General features: G+C 50.8%; 1 protein-coding gene across 7 annotated transcripts in view; it reads left to right on the forward strand.

Moving 5' to 3' along the window:
• Positions 1-12210, forward strand: part of ATP2B4 (ATPase plasma membrane Ca2+ transporting 4) — a 98372-nt gene that overhangs the window by 59488 nt on the left and 26674 nt on the right. For 5 of the 7 annotated variants that reach the window (XM_042926241.1, XM_042926243.1, XM_042926237.1 and 2 more), the window contains exons 4-11: positions 84-341; positions 786-911; positions 1604-1729; positions 2847-2882; positions 4466-4627; positions 7860-8074; positions 8407-8649; positions 9183-9424. In XM_042926241.1, coding sequence (XP_042782175.1) covers positions 84-341; positions 786-911; positions 1604-1729; positions 2847-2882; positions 4466-4627; positions 7860-8074; positions 8407-8649; positions 9183-9424 — 1408 coding nt within the window. The remainder of the gene's footprint in view (positions 1-83; positions 342-785; positions 912-1603; positions 1730-2846; positions 2883-4465; positions 4628-7859; positions 8075-8406; positions 8650-9182; positions 9425-12210) is intronic. The other 2 variants (XM_042926242.1, XM_042926240.1) reach the window with 1 other exon arrangement.

Consider the following 12210-nt stretch of genomic DNA (forward strand, 5'->3'; position numbering starts at 1 on the left):
GATTGTGGAGACACTACTTCCGTTTTGAATGTTAACAAAAGGCCCCCAGCTGACCCTTCCACTCTCTCCTTTCCCTGGGCTAGAGTGTGGTCTACCCGTAAGTAGCCCGGAAGACGAAGGAGAGGCAGAAGCCGGCTGGATTGAGGGGGCAGCCATCCTGTTCTCCGTGATCATCGTGGTGCTGGTGACTGCCTTCAATGATTGGAGCAAAGAGAAGCAATTCCGGGGGCTGCAGAACCGCATCGAAAAGGAACAGAAATTCTCCGTGATCCGAAATGGTCACATCATCCAGCTCCCAGTGGCTGAGATCGTGGTGGGTGACATCGCCCAAATCAAATACGGTGAGAACTCGTGCTTCTTGTACCTGTGGCACCCTCCCTATCTGAGGGCTAGGGCCTTTGGCATAGGGGGCTGGGAATCACCGAAGACCCAAATAGATAAGACCGCAATCGTGTTAGCTTCTAGGTCAGGGGAAGGAGGTTGTGGAGAAGGATCTAAAGAAAGAAGAAACTCTCCCCAAAAAGTGTCAGACTTGTACCCTGTGTGTCTTAGGGTTAAAAATACATAATGTTGAGGCCATGAGAAGTAACTGTTAATTCATAAGGAGTTGACAGGTTGTCAGAGATGAAGTCATCTTTCAGAGGCTCTCCAGGTACCCCCCTGGGCCATTGCCCTATGGGCAGGGCCCGTGGAAGCAGCCCTGAAATGGGGTTGGATGGTTCCTACCCTCTGCCAAGCTCTTTCCTCCCCTCTTTCCCTGTTGCCCTTTCCCCTCTGTGCACTAGGTGACCTACTGCCCGCAGATGGGATCCTGATCCAGGGGAACGATCTCAAGATTGACGAGAGCTCTCTGACTGGGGAATCAGACCATGTCAAGAAGTCTGTGGAAAGGGACCCAATGCTGCTCTCAGGTATGGCCTCTGGCTGCTTCGGCCCCCATTCTACTTCCCATTCTACCTCCCCCAGCCAGCCAGGCTACGGAGACCTGCTCCAGGCCTCGCTCTCTCTTCTGGCCCTACCCCCTCTCCTTCCCCTAGCTTCATCTGGGGCAGCAGCATATCGGTGGGTTGAATACAGGGTTATCGGGCAACCTAAAAGAGGTTCTCTACAGCAAGTGCTCTAGGAGCCTTGGTAGGGCGCTGCTGGTGGGGGTGGGGGTGGGGGAAGGAGTCTTACCCTAAAGCAGTTAGACTCACTTTTCTCCTTACCCCCCAATCTGCTTGGTCTATTTGATTTGATTTGATTATTCTTTTTTAACTGTACATATATTTATTGAAAAGAATCCATGTGCAGTTGAAACCCGTGTTGTTCAAGGGCCAACCATATTAGCTAAAGCTGGGAGCAACAGTACTTGGGTGAGTAAAGATAACCAGCGTTCTAGAACAGTGATTCTCAACCTTGGCTACCCATTGGAATCAGCTGGAGTGCTTGGTCTATTTTAAATGGGCCCAGCTCTTGACCTTTTCCCACTATCTGCCGAGCGGATCATTATCCATGGGGAAGGAAGGAAGAGGGACTGTTGTTTTCTAAGTTTGCGTTCCACACCAAAGCCTGGCTAGGTATAAAAAACAACACTCCTCCCACCTTCTCCTTTGTCACATAGGGACCCATGTCATGGAAGGTTCTGGCCGGATGGTAGTGACGGCTGTGGGTATCAACTCTCAGACTGGAATCATCTTTACCCTTTTGGGAGCCAGCGAGGGAGAAGAGGAGGAGAAGAAGAAAAAAGGTAAGGGGCATTTGAGATGAGATTCTGTTCCCACCCGTGCCCGTGGACAAAGCGGGAGGCAAGAGAACAGACCCGGATGGAACATCTGCGTGGAAGAAGCTGCTGGATGAAGAGCACAGATATCTGAACGTCTTGCCGAGATGAAGATGTCAAGCCTGGCTCCCCAGGGTGCTCTGATGAAAACCAAGTCAGGTCACCTCTGAGGCTCAACTCCCGTGTCTGTTAATGGCTGTGCAGGGGCAAGATGTAAAGCTTGCCCCACGGGAGCTGGCTAGGTGCTCCGGCCCCAGATGCCCTCCGTGCAACCCCCCAACCCTTCTTCCACAAACGTGGGGGATTAAATGACCCGTCAAGGCTGAGGGTAAACTGCCAAAACCGTGGGCTGTCAGGGGAAGAGAGACCCAGCTAGGAGAGTGGGAACAGAGAGGTAATGTCTCCCCCCAGAGTTAGTCCTGTCTCTGCCATTCACGTGCTCCTGAAGGGAGGAAACACAGAGGGTGAATGAAGAAGAGATACTAAAAAGAAGTCTTCCCCTTTCCCTAGGCATTCCTTCTTTCCTTGGAGGAGGGAAGGATTTCTGTCCCTTGGCTAGAGGACCATCTCAGGCTGTTTCGTGGAGGGCGGGTTATCAAAAGGAAATGAAACACGTTCCCCCAGGAGCTAGACTAGTGGTTTTTGCAGCTACCTGCAAATGAGTAAGGAGGAAGCTTGCCTGGTGCCGGTGAATTGACACGGAGACCCCTTTCAGAGCCTTCGCCATTAGGCAGAAACCGTTCCAGCCTCTCACTTTCTCACCCCCACCCCATTTCTCCCAGCGATGTGACTCAGGCCGGGAGCAGCCTCCCAGCAGCGGCCTGGGCTCCGCGAGAACGCAGCTCAGGTGTGGGTGTGCACTCACCTGCACGAGTGGCTGGTCTGCACCCCCAGGATTCAGGAGAGCCCCTCGTGAGCATGGATGTGAGCAGAGACGTGAACTTCCTTTATAGTCCCTTCCCTGCCGCTCAGCCCCTTTGCTGTCGCCCTTTTGGGCTCTGAGCAGGACCAACAGATTGGATATCTGATCTCTTGATAGTCGCTCTGGGTCTCCACCCCACTTTTTTCTTTCTTGTTCAAACAGGTAAAAAACAAGGAGTCCCTGAAAATCGCAACAAAGGTAACCTCGCCACCCACTCATTTACCATCTCTACCTGCCCACACTCAAATCAGACCTTTCCAGGCCATCTGCCTTCTCCCTTTGTCCTCTCCATAAATCTGTTATCTGCTGCTGTGGCCTGGATGCCTCATCCTGAGGAAGGTGCAGAGATTTGGGGGCGGTCTCAGGAGGGGGTTCCCAATCCCAATCCAAAATGGGACAACAGCACCCTCTGCTGTTTTCTCATGGAATCTCCTGTCAAGGTTTCTCTTGGGGAGCGTGTGGGATGGATCAGCTCTTCTCTGGGCGCTGAACGCATTGCTTCATTGCCCTCGGCCAGATTTAAACGCCAAAGGTCATCGGTTTCTGGGCTGGAAGACTTCAGGGTCCTCACGGTGGAGGGAGATAGGGTGGGCAGTCCCTGCACCCTCCTCTTGCTAGCTGCCTCATCGGTGTCCTCTTCTGGTCTGGTCTTCTCTTCTAGTCTTCTCAGGGGTGCTTGGACAGAGCCTTTCTCTGTACCTCTCCCCACCTCTTTCTTTGTTCTCCCCTCAGTCTGTTTTCTTCCTCCCGATCTGGTGTGTGTTTCTTTTTTGGTGGCTGTGTCTACATCCCGTCTCTGTCTTGTTTGTGAGTCTGACAACAGAGACAGTATCTCAGGAAGGGCATCCTAAGCAAAAGGGCTGAGCTCCAACGGGGGTGAAGCTGGAGGGGTGCTGGGACCCAGCGAGAATGGCTCTCTTGAGACAGCCACTAGTGATTATTTTGCTCTTTGGACCCGTGTCATAGGAGTCTTCAGGAATAAAGTCATCCCATCGGAGAACCAGGGCTCCACAGAAATAATTCTTTAATTTTAGGTCTCTTTAACTCTTCTTTCGAAAGCAAAATGGGTTTATATGTCTGTCTTTATCCCTCTCATTCCAGAGGGTCCCTCATACCAGCTTCTTCCCTCTCCCCCCCAAAAGACTTACCCCTGTACCTCCCCACTCTGTGCCTCCCCACCTTCGTCAGACAGGGGAGAAAGGGCATTTCCTTCCGCTGTCATTCGACTGATATGAGGAGGAACTGGAAAACATCTTGTATTGGGGGGGGGGGGGGGGTCTGTGTTTCTCCCCTGACGGTCTATAGGAAGAGAGAGATGAACCATTTAACAGAGCAGACCGGGAGGGCCCTTACGCTCTAGAAACGTCTTCCAGCCTTCCCCGTCGGCCCCTTCCTGCAGTGAAGATTCACCATTCTAAGCACTGAATTCCGGGAGGGATGGTTGTTGGTAATAGCGCTTAGCGGCATGACTAATCCTCTTGCTGGAATAAGCCTGGCTTGGGGCTCTGAGGTGGTGCCAGGAAGCTGCCACTGAAGAGGAAACCCGTACCCCGAAAACACTCCTATTTCATCTCCAGTTGTCAGAGTATCATTCCAAAGGCCCCAGTGGAGGGTGCAAGGCAAGTGCCCCGTCTGGCACGGGGTGAGAGTGGTCAGAATTGACATCGGGGGTCCGAGGTGGATTCCAGGAAGAAGACAGAGGAGTTGGGGTTCTCACGTGCTTGCCACTCGCTGCCGTCACCTTGCGCGCTCACCTGTCCTCTCTGTTGTGCGCACCCTAGCAAAAACTCAGGATGGGGTGGCCCTGGAAATCCAGCCACTCAACAGCCAGGAGGGGACCGACAACGAGGAGAAGGAGAAGAAGGCGGCCAAGCTGCCCAAAAAGGAGAAGTCGGTGCTGCAGGGCAAGCTGACGCGCTTGGCTGTTCAGATCGGGAAAGCTGGTGAGTAGGGCGGCGGCTTCTTGTTGTTCGTTAGTGCTGTTCTGGATCCTGGCCTCCCTGTCTCCCTTCTGTACCAACCGGGCCGGCAGAAAGAAGCCGAAACTTCCAAGGGGCTCGTGCAGCCCAGGGTGTAGGCCCCCTCTCCCTGCCACCCTCCGGCCACTCCCTGGGCCTTTTCAGGGAGAAGCGTGCGAGGGTTAAAGGCCCCGTGGTCTCTTGCCGCCAAGTGGGAAATAAAGAACTTCTGTCACACAGGGGAGATTTACTTCAGGGAGACAGAAGACTGGTAACCACCCACCTGTTTCGTGTATTGACTTATACATTCCTTAAGGGCAGAGAAGGCTCCTGTTTCCTGGAGGCAGTTCCCGAGTGTGGTCCTAGCATCTGGCCAGGGACAGGACAGTAAATTCAGAGTAAGGACTGGAGGAAAAGGAAGCCTGTGGTTGGAGAGGCTCTTTCCAGACTGCCTCTACATTCTCCCTCTACCTTCTGTTGGGGGTTAAGGGGGGGGGGGCGGGGCTGGAGGAGGAAACAGAAGGAATATTGCGCCTTCAGTGGGCAGAGCCCTCCAGGTACTGTCTTGTCCCACTGTTTAATTATCTTCTGACCCCACCCCTCTCTTTACCACAATCAGAGGCTAGACCAGTACGTTCTGTGTGGACAATTCACCCGGAACCTGGTTAAATCGTAGATTCTGAGTCAGGAGGTCGGGGCCTGAGAGTCTGCATCTCTGACAAGCCCCCAGGCGATGCCAGTGCCGCCGATGGGCTGACCACACACTGGGGAGCCAGAAGCTTTGCGGTCCGCTACCGGAGCCATTAACCCTGTGTGGTTGTTCCCGCTTACATCGACCGACAATCAAATACAGTTAAACATTCGGTTCCTCGGTCACATCAGCCTGAGTTCAGTTGGTCAATGTCCACACTCAGGTCGTGGCTACCTTATGGGACAGCGCACGCAGTGAACGTTTGAAGCATCGCAGAGAGTTCTGCTGGACCGCATTAGTCTAGCCCTATTCTTTCAGTTCTAGTACCCGGCTGATTTTGACCGCTGTGACATCTCTCGCGTATAAACTGTACACGGATGAGATGAATTGCGGGTGTGGAATCACGTTCCTGAGCCTGGCGCATAGGTGTGAAACATTAAAAAGACCCCGCCTAACCCCTTCTATTGTCCTCCGGATCCCTGCCCTGCTCTTTAGGGAGTGCGAGCTACCTGGTGGGCTGGCCACCGGGTCTCCTCTCTTGTTTTAGTTTACGTATCAAGCTAGGCCGGGAGTCGGGCGAGGCAATGTGCCACCCTGGGAGGGAGCACTTCCTTAAATTTTGGGCCCTACGCACCCAGGTTGCCTCACATCAGCCCCGACCCTGCTGAAGCAAAGCTCAAAAGAATATGCTTTTATTGGTATAATCACCTCTGGCCTTGCTCTGATTGTCTTGAATCATTAGGCCCTCAGGAAAAGCAAAGACCCAAACTAGACTGGGGTTTGAAGCAAAGCTCTTCCCAGATATTTTGCCACAGAGAGGTGCAGGGTGCCCGGATAGTGATTCCCTCAGCCTTCAGAGTGGCCAGACAGCACCCGGGCCAGGTGCTTTCTGACCTTGAAAAGATTCTTCCGTTTACATCAGTGTTGTAGGATGACCAGCTGTCCCCGTTGGCTTGGGACTGTCTTGATTTTAGCTCTGAAAGTCCCACATCCCAGGGAACTGCACAGCCTCAGGCAAACCAGAATAGTTGGTCCCCCAGCCAGTGTCCATTCCAGAAAACTCTCTGTGGGGAAGGGGGTGAGGGGATAGGTGAAATAGGTGATGGGGATTAAAGAGTACACTTATCATGAACGAAATAAATAAATAAATAAAATTTAAAGATCATAATTTTGTTTTGATCTTCTTTAAAAAAAAAAAAAAAAACACCTCTCTGTGCCTTGATTTCCCCATGAAAGGGGATGATCATAGTAACTTACCTCACAGGGGTTTCGTGAGGATTAAATGGGTCAGTATACGTGAGGTGCTTACCTGGCCTATAGCAAGCACTATAGAAATATTTGCTTGTTGTAAACATACAAATTATTGTCATCTCCTATCTATGCCGTGTCAAGAGAAAGGTCAGGAAACACTGTTCTGAAAGTTAGTCATGCAGGTGACCTTAGGGACATCGCTGTGAACGAGTCATGAATTGATAGGGGAGAAACCCAAATTGATAAACTACTAGGAAGTAGGCAGATACAGTCACTACGTTATGAATTGTGGAAAGAGGGTAGGTCTGAGATAGAGTCATAAAATGCTGGGTTTTTGTTTTTTGGGGTTTTTTTTTGCGTGTGTGTGTGTGTGTGTTTTGAGAGAGGGAGAGAGAGAAAGCACATGTGCACGCACATGGGAGGGGCAGAGAAAGAGGGAGAGAATCCTAAGCAGGCCCTTCACTCGGCGCAGAGCCCGACGTGGGGCTCGATCCCATGACCCTTGGATTATGACCTGAGCCAAAATCAAGAGTCAAACCCTCAACTGACTGAGCCACTCAGGCACCCCAATAAAATGCTGTTTTAGAAAACTAGACCTGCAACTATATGGATGGAACTGGAGGGTATTATGCTAAGTGAAATTAGTCAGAGAAAGACAAAGATGATATGACTTCACTCATATGAGGACTTAAAGAGACAAAACAGATGAACGTAAGGGAAGGGAAACAAAAATAATATAAAAACAGGGAGGGGGGGACAAAACGGAAGAGACTCATACATATGGAGAACAAACTGAGGGTTGCTGGAGGGGTTGTGGGAGGGGGGATGGGCTAAATGGGGGAGGGGCCCTAAGGAATCTACTCGCGAAATCAGTGCTGCACTCTCTGCTAACTAATTTGGATGTAGATTTTAAAAAATATAAATATAAATAAAAAACAGAAAGTATTAGATGACCTTGCCCAAAAGAAAAAAGAAAGCTAGACCAACTCCTTGTTTATGAATGAGGAAACAGGCCCAGAGAGGGACAAAGCCACGAGTCCGGTTAGCGCAGGGCCGAGACTAGAGCCTGTGTCCGTGGGAGACAAAACCAGCGTCTTTTCCCCTGCACAGTAATGTATAAGCAACAGAGAATGGATAGGGGATCTGGGTACGACTCCCTAGAGGGAGTGGTTCTAAACACTGGTAGCAAAGCCTCTAACTTCTGCCAGCTCACCTCTGGCTAGGGCCCCGGGAAGGCCCTGGAGCCTGGGTTCATGTGACTTGTTTCCCGGACAGGCCTCATCATGTCTGCCTTCACGGTTCTCATCCTGATCCTGTACTTTGTGATTGACAACTTCGTGATCCACCGCAGAGCGTGGCTGCCCGAGTGCACTCCCATCTACATCCAGTACTTTGTCAAGTTCTTCATCATCGGCATCACTGTGCTGGTGGTGGCTGTGCCAGAGGGGCTGCCGCTGGCTGTCACCATTTCCCTGGCCTACTCCGTGAAGGTGAGACGGGAACGAGGCTGGCTCTTCTTTCAGGACGGAGATGGGAAGGGAGGGCGCCGTGTAGCGTGGGGTGAAAGGCCGGGCCATCTCCACAGACCCTGCGTGGCACCTGGCAGGGGCAGAGGTCGCTGGCACTGCTCACAGGTGAAAGACCCTCTTGATCAGCCGCATCAGTGTTTCGGGAAGCCAGTGGAATCTAAAGAGGATTCGCAACAATGGTATCCTGCGTTTTTGTGCCAACAAGAGGATGAGAGGTGGAGACATGTTGGCTGAAACATGGCCTTTGACCTGTATTCGGTCCCCTCTCAAGTCTGCTCTCATCTCCTTTGTAGAAAATGATGAAAGACAATAACCTGGTGCGGCACCTGGATGCTTGTGAGACAATGGGCAACGCCACAGCCATTTGCTCTGATAAGACCGGCACGTTGACCATGAACCGCATGACCGTGGTACAGGCTTATATTGGAGACACCCATTACCATCAGATCCCGAGCCCTGATGTCCTCCTGCCCAAGGTCCTGGACCTTATTGTCAATGCCATTTCTATCAACAGTGCCTATACCTCCAAGATTCTGGTAAGCTCTCCCTTTGCCTGGACACTTCGAACGGGGTGGTCGGAAGGGACCGTCAATCTTCTCTGGACAGAGCAATTTTCTCTTGTTTGTTCTGCCTGAATTGCCATCCCCCGTCACGTTTCCTACTCCTCACTGAACGTGTTTGGCGTGACTAGGGAATGATCCGTGGGAGGAGAGCGGAGGTGGGGAGGCAGGTAGAAATCTACGGCCATGAAGCGCCCACCAGGCACCATCTGAGGGCGGAATCTCTGGAAGAGACCTCGTGCTGGTAGCGGAATTGGGCTTACCAGGAGGAAAGTACACATTGCCCAGAAACTCAGAGAGGGGGTTAGAATGAGACCCGCACAGGGTGAGATACCAGCACCGCCCCCAGGGTACACTGAGCCCCGGATGGCCCAGCGACCACAGTCGCCACTGCCCACCGCCCACTTACCCTTGGGAAGAAAACGCATGAAAGTTTTGTCCTTTCCTTCCTCAGCTCTCTCCCTAGTCGAGGCCCGTTACTCAAATGCCACGTATGATTTTTCTCTCAGCCTCCGGAGAAGGAGGGAGGTCTGCCGCGGCAGGTGGGCAGCAAGACCGAATGTGCTCTGCTGGGCTTTGTCACAGACCTGAAGCAGGATTACCATGCGGTGCGCAATGAGGTGCCCGAGGAGAAGCTCTACAAGGTGTATACCTTCAACTCGGTGCGCAAATCCATGAGCACGGTCATCGAGAAGCCCAGCGGGGGCTACCGCATGTACAGCAAGGGCGCCTCGGAGATCATCTTGCGCAAGTGAGCACTTCCTTCCCCCGCTTCTCCTTCCCTGCGAAATCCCTCCCCCCCCCCCCCCCCAGGAAGGTCCGGGCAACCCGCGCCGTGCTGAGCCCCGCCGAATGATACGTGAGCCCCGCTTCGGGGCGGTGACCGCAGAACCCATATCTGAGCGCTTGCTCGGGCCACGCAGTTTTCACGTGCCTTCGGGTGGCCTGTTGCGTTTAGTCTTCACAGCTCAGTGCAGCAGATACTGTTGTTATCCCCCCTTTACGGATGAGAAAACAGAGGTCCCGGGAGGTGAAGTAACTTGCTCAAGGTGATAACAGCTAAGAGTGGCACAGCCAGGATTCAGACCGCAATGATCCAAGCTCTCGTTTGCTAGCCTGAAAACAGAGATTAATGCCCATGGGGTTCCTATGATTAAATGGTTCAGTGTAACTTTGGCCTACGTCAGAGACCTTGCGAGTTCGGATCTAGATCGCCACAACAGAGTGAGGCAAATGGATCTTTTTGATTCCCCAGGGCATTTACAGCTCATGCTTACACTAGACTGGAGTCTATTGAGGGTGCCATAGCATGATGTATATATATAAAAAAAAATAATAACATACTTTATTTTATAAATACTTTATTGCTAAAAAAATGCTAACCATCATCTGAGCTTTAGTGATCATAATCTTTTTTTTTAAATTTTTTTTCACGTTTATTGATTTATTTTGAGACAGAGAGAGTGTGTGTGCACGCATGCATGAGTCAGGGAGGGGCAGAGAGAGAGGGAGAGAAAAAATCCCAAGCGGGCTCTGCGCAGAGCCTGACGCAGGACTCAATCCCATGAACCGTGAGCTCATGACCTGAGCCGAAATTAAGAGTCAGATGCTTAACTGACTGAGCCACCCAGGCGCCCCTAGTGATCATGTTTCTGCTGGTGGAGGGTCTTTCCTCGATGTTGATGACTGCTGACTGATCAGGGCGGTGGGTGCTGAAGGTTGGGGCGGCTGTGGCAGTTTCTTAAAATAAGACAGTGAAGTGTGCCGCATAGATTGGCTCTTTTCATGAACAATTTCTCTATAGCATGAGATGCTAGATAGAGATGCTATTTGATAGCATTTTACCCACAGTAAAACTTCTTTCAGAATTAGAGTTACTTCCCCTCAAACCCTGCCACTGCTTTATCAACTAAGCTTATGTACTATTCTGAATCCTTTATTGTCATTCAACGATCTTCACGGCATCTTCATCAAGAGTAGGTTCCATCTCAAGAAATTTTCTTTGCTCATCCGCTACAAGCAACTCCTCATCTGTCCGTGTTTGATCGCGAGATCACAGTCATTCAGTCCCATCTTCAGGCTCCACTGCTCCTTCCATTTCTCTTGCTCTTTCCACCACATCGGCAATGAATTCCTCCCCTAAAGTCTCGAACCCTGAGGGTCAAAGTCATCCATGAGGGTTGGAATCAATTGCTTCCAAACTGCTGTTCATGTTGATATGCAGGCCTCTTCCCATAAATCATGAATGTTCTTAATGGCATTTGGACGGAGGTTTCCATTTACTTTGCCCAGATCCACCAGAGGAATCTCTATCGATAACATTACAGGATGTGTTTCTTAAATAATAAGCCTTGAAAGTCGAAATTACTCCTTGATTCATGGGCTGCAGAATGGATGTTGTGTTAGCAGGCATGAAAACAACATTAATCTCGTTGGACATCCCCATCAGAGTTCCTGGGTGACCAGGTGTATTGTCAATGAGCAGTCATATTTTCAAAGGAGTCTTTTTCTGGGCAGCAGCTCTCAACGGTGGACTTAAAATATTCAGTAAGCCTTGTCATAAACAGATGTGCTGCCATCCAAGCTTTGTTGTTCCGTTTAGAGAGCACAGACAGAGTAGATTTAGCATAATTCTTCAGGGCCCTGGGATTTTCAGAATGGTAAGCGAGCATTGGCCTCAATGTAAAGTCACCAGCTGCATTAGCCACTAACGAGCAAGTAAAGCTGTCCTTTGAAACTTTGGAACCCAGGCACTGACTTCTCTCTAGCTGTGAAAGTCCTGGAATGCATCTTCTTACAGTATGAGGCTGTTGCGTCTACAAGGAAAAGCTGCTGTTCAGCGTAGCCACCTTCGTTAACCATCTGAGCTAGTCCTTCTGGAGAACTCGCTGCATGTGGCTATCTAGTTTTCCCAACACCGTTAGTCTACATCAGCACTTCCATTTTTATATCATGGAGATCTCCGCTTTCCTTAGACCTCATGACCCAACCTCTGCTATCTTCAGATTTTCTTCTGCAGCTTTTTCTCCTCTCTTAGCCTTGATAAAATTTAAGAGAGTTAGGGCCTTGCTCTGGATTCGGCTTTGGTTTATGGGGCCGTTGTGGCTGGTTTCGTCTTCTATCCAGACCGTTCAAACTTGCTCCATATCAGCAACAAGGCTGTTTCACGCGCGTACCACTTGGGTTTCGCGGAAACGGTACTTTTCGTTTCTTCTGAGAACCTTTCCTTTGCATTCACAGCTTGGCTATTTGGCACAAGAGGCCTAACATTCAGCCTCTCTCGGCTTTCCACCTGCCTTCCTCATCAAGCCTAATCATTTCTAGGTTCTGATTTAAAGTGAGAGATGTGCACCCCTCCCTTTCACTTGAGCACTTAGAGGCCACTGTAGAGTTATCAGTGGCCTAATTTCAATATTGTTGTCTCTCAGGGGATAGGGAGAGAGAAGGGGAAAGAGCTGGGCAGTGGAGTCAGAACACACACAACATTATCGATTAAATTTGCTGTCTTACATGCGCGCGACTCTTGATGTCCCAAAA

Source organism: Panthera leo, chromosome F3, assembly GCF_018350215.1.
Source record: "Panthera leo isolate Ple1 chromosome F3, P.leo_Ple1_pat1.1, whole genome shotgun sequence".
NCBI classification, from domain to species: Eukaryota; Metazoa; Chordata; class Mammalia; order Carnivora; family Felidae; genus Panthera; species Panthera leo.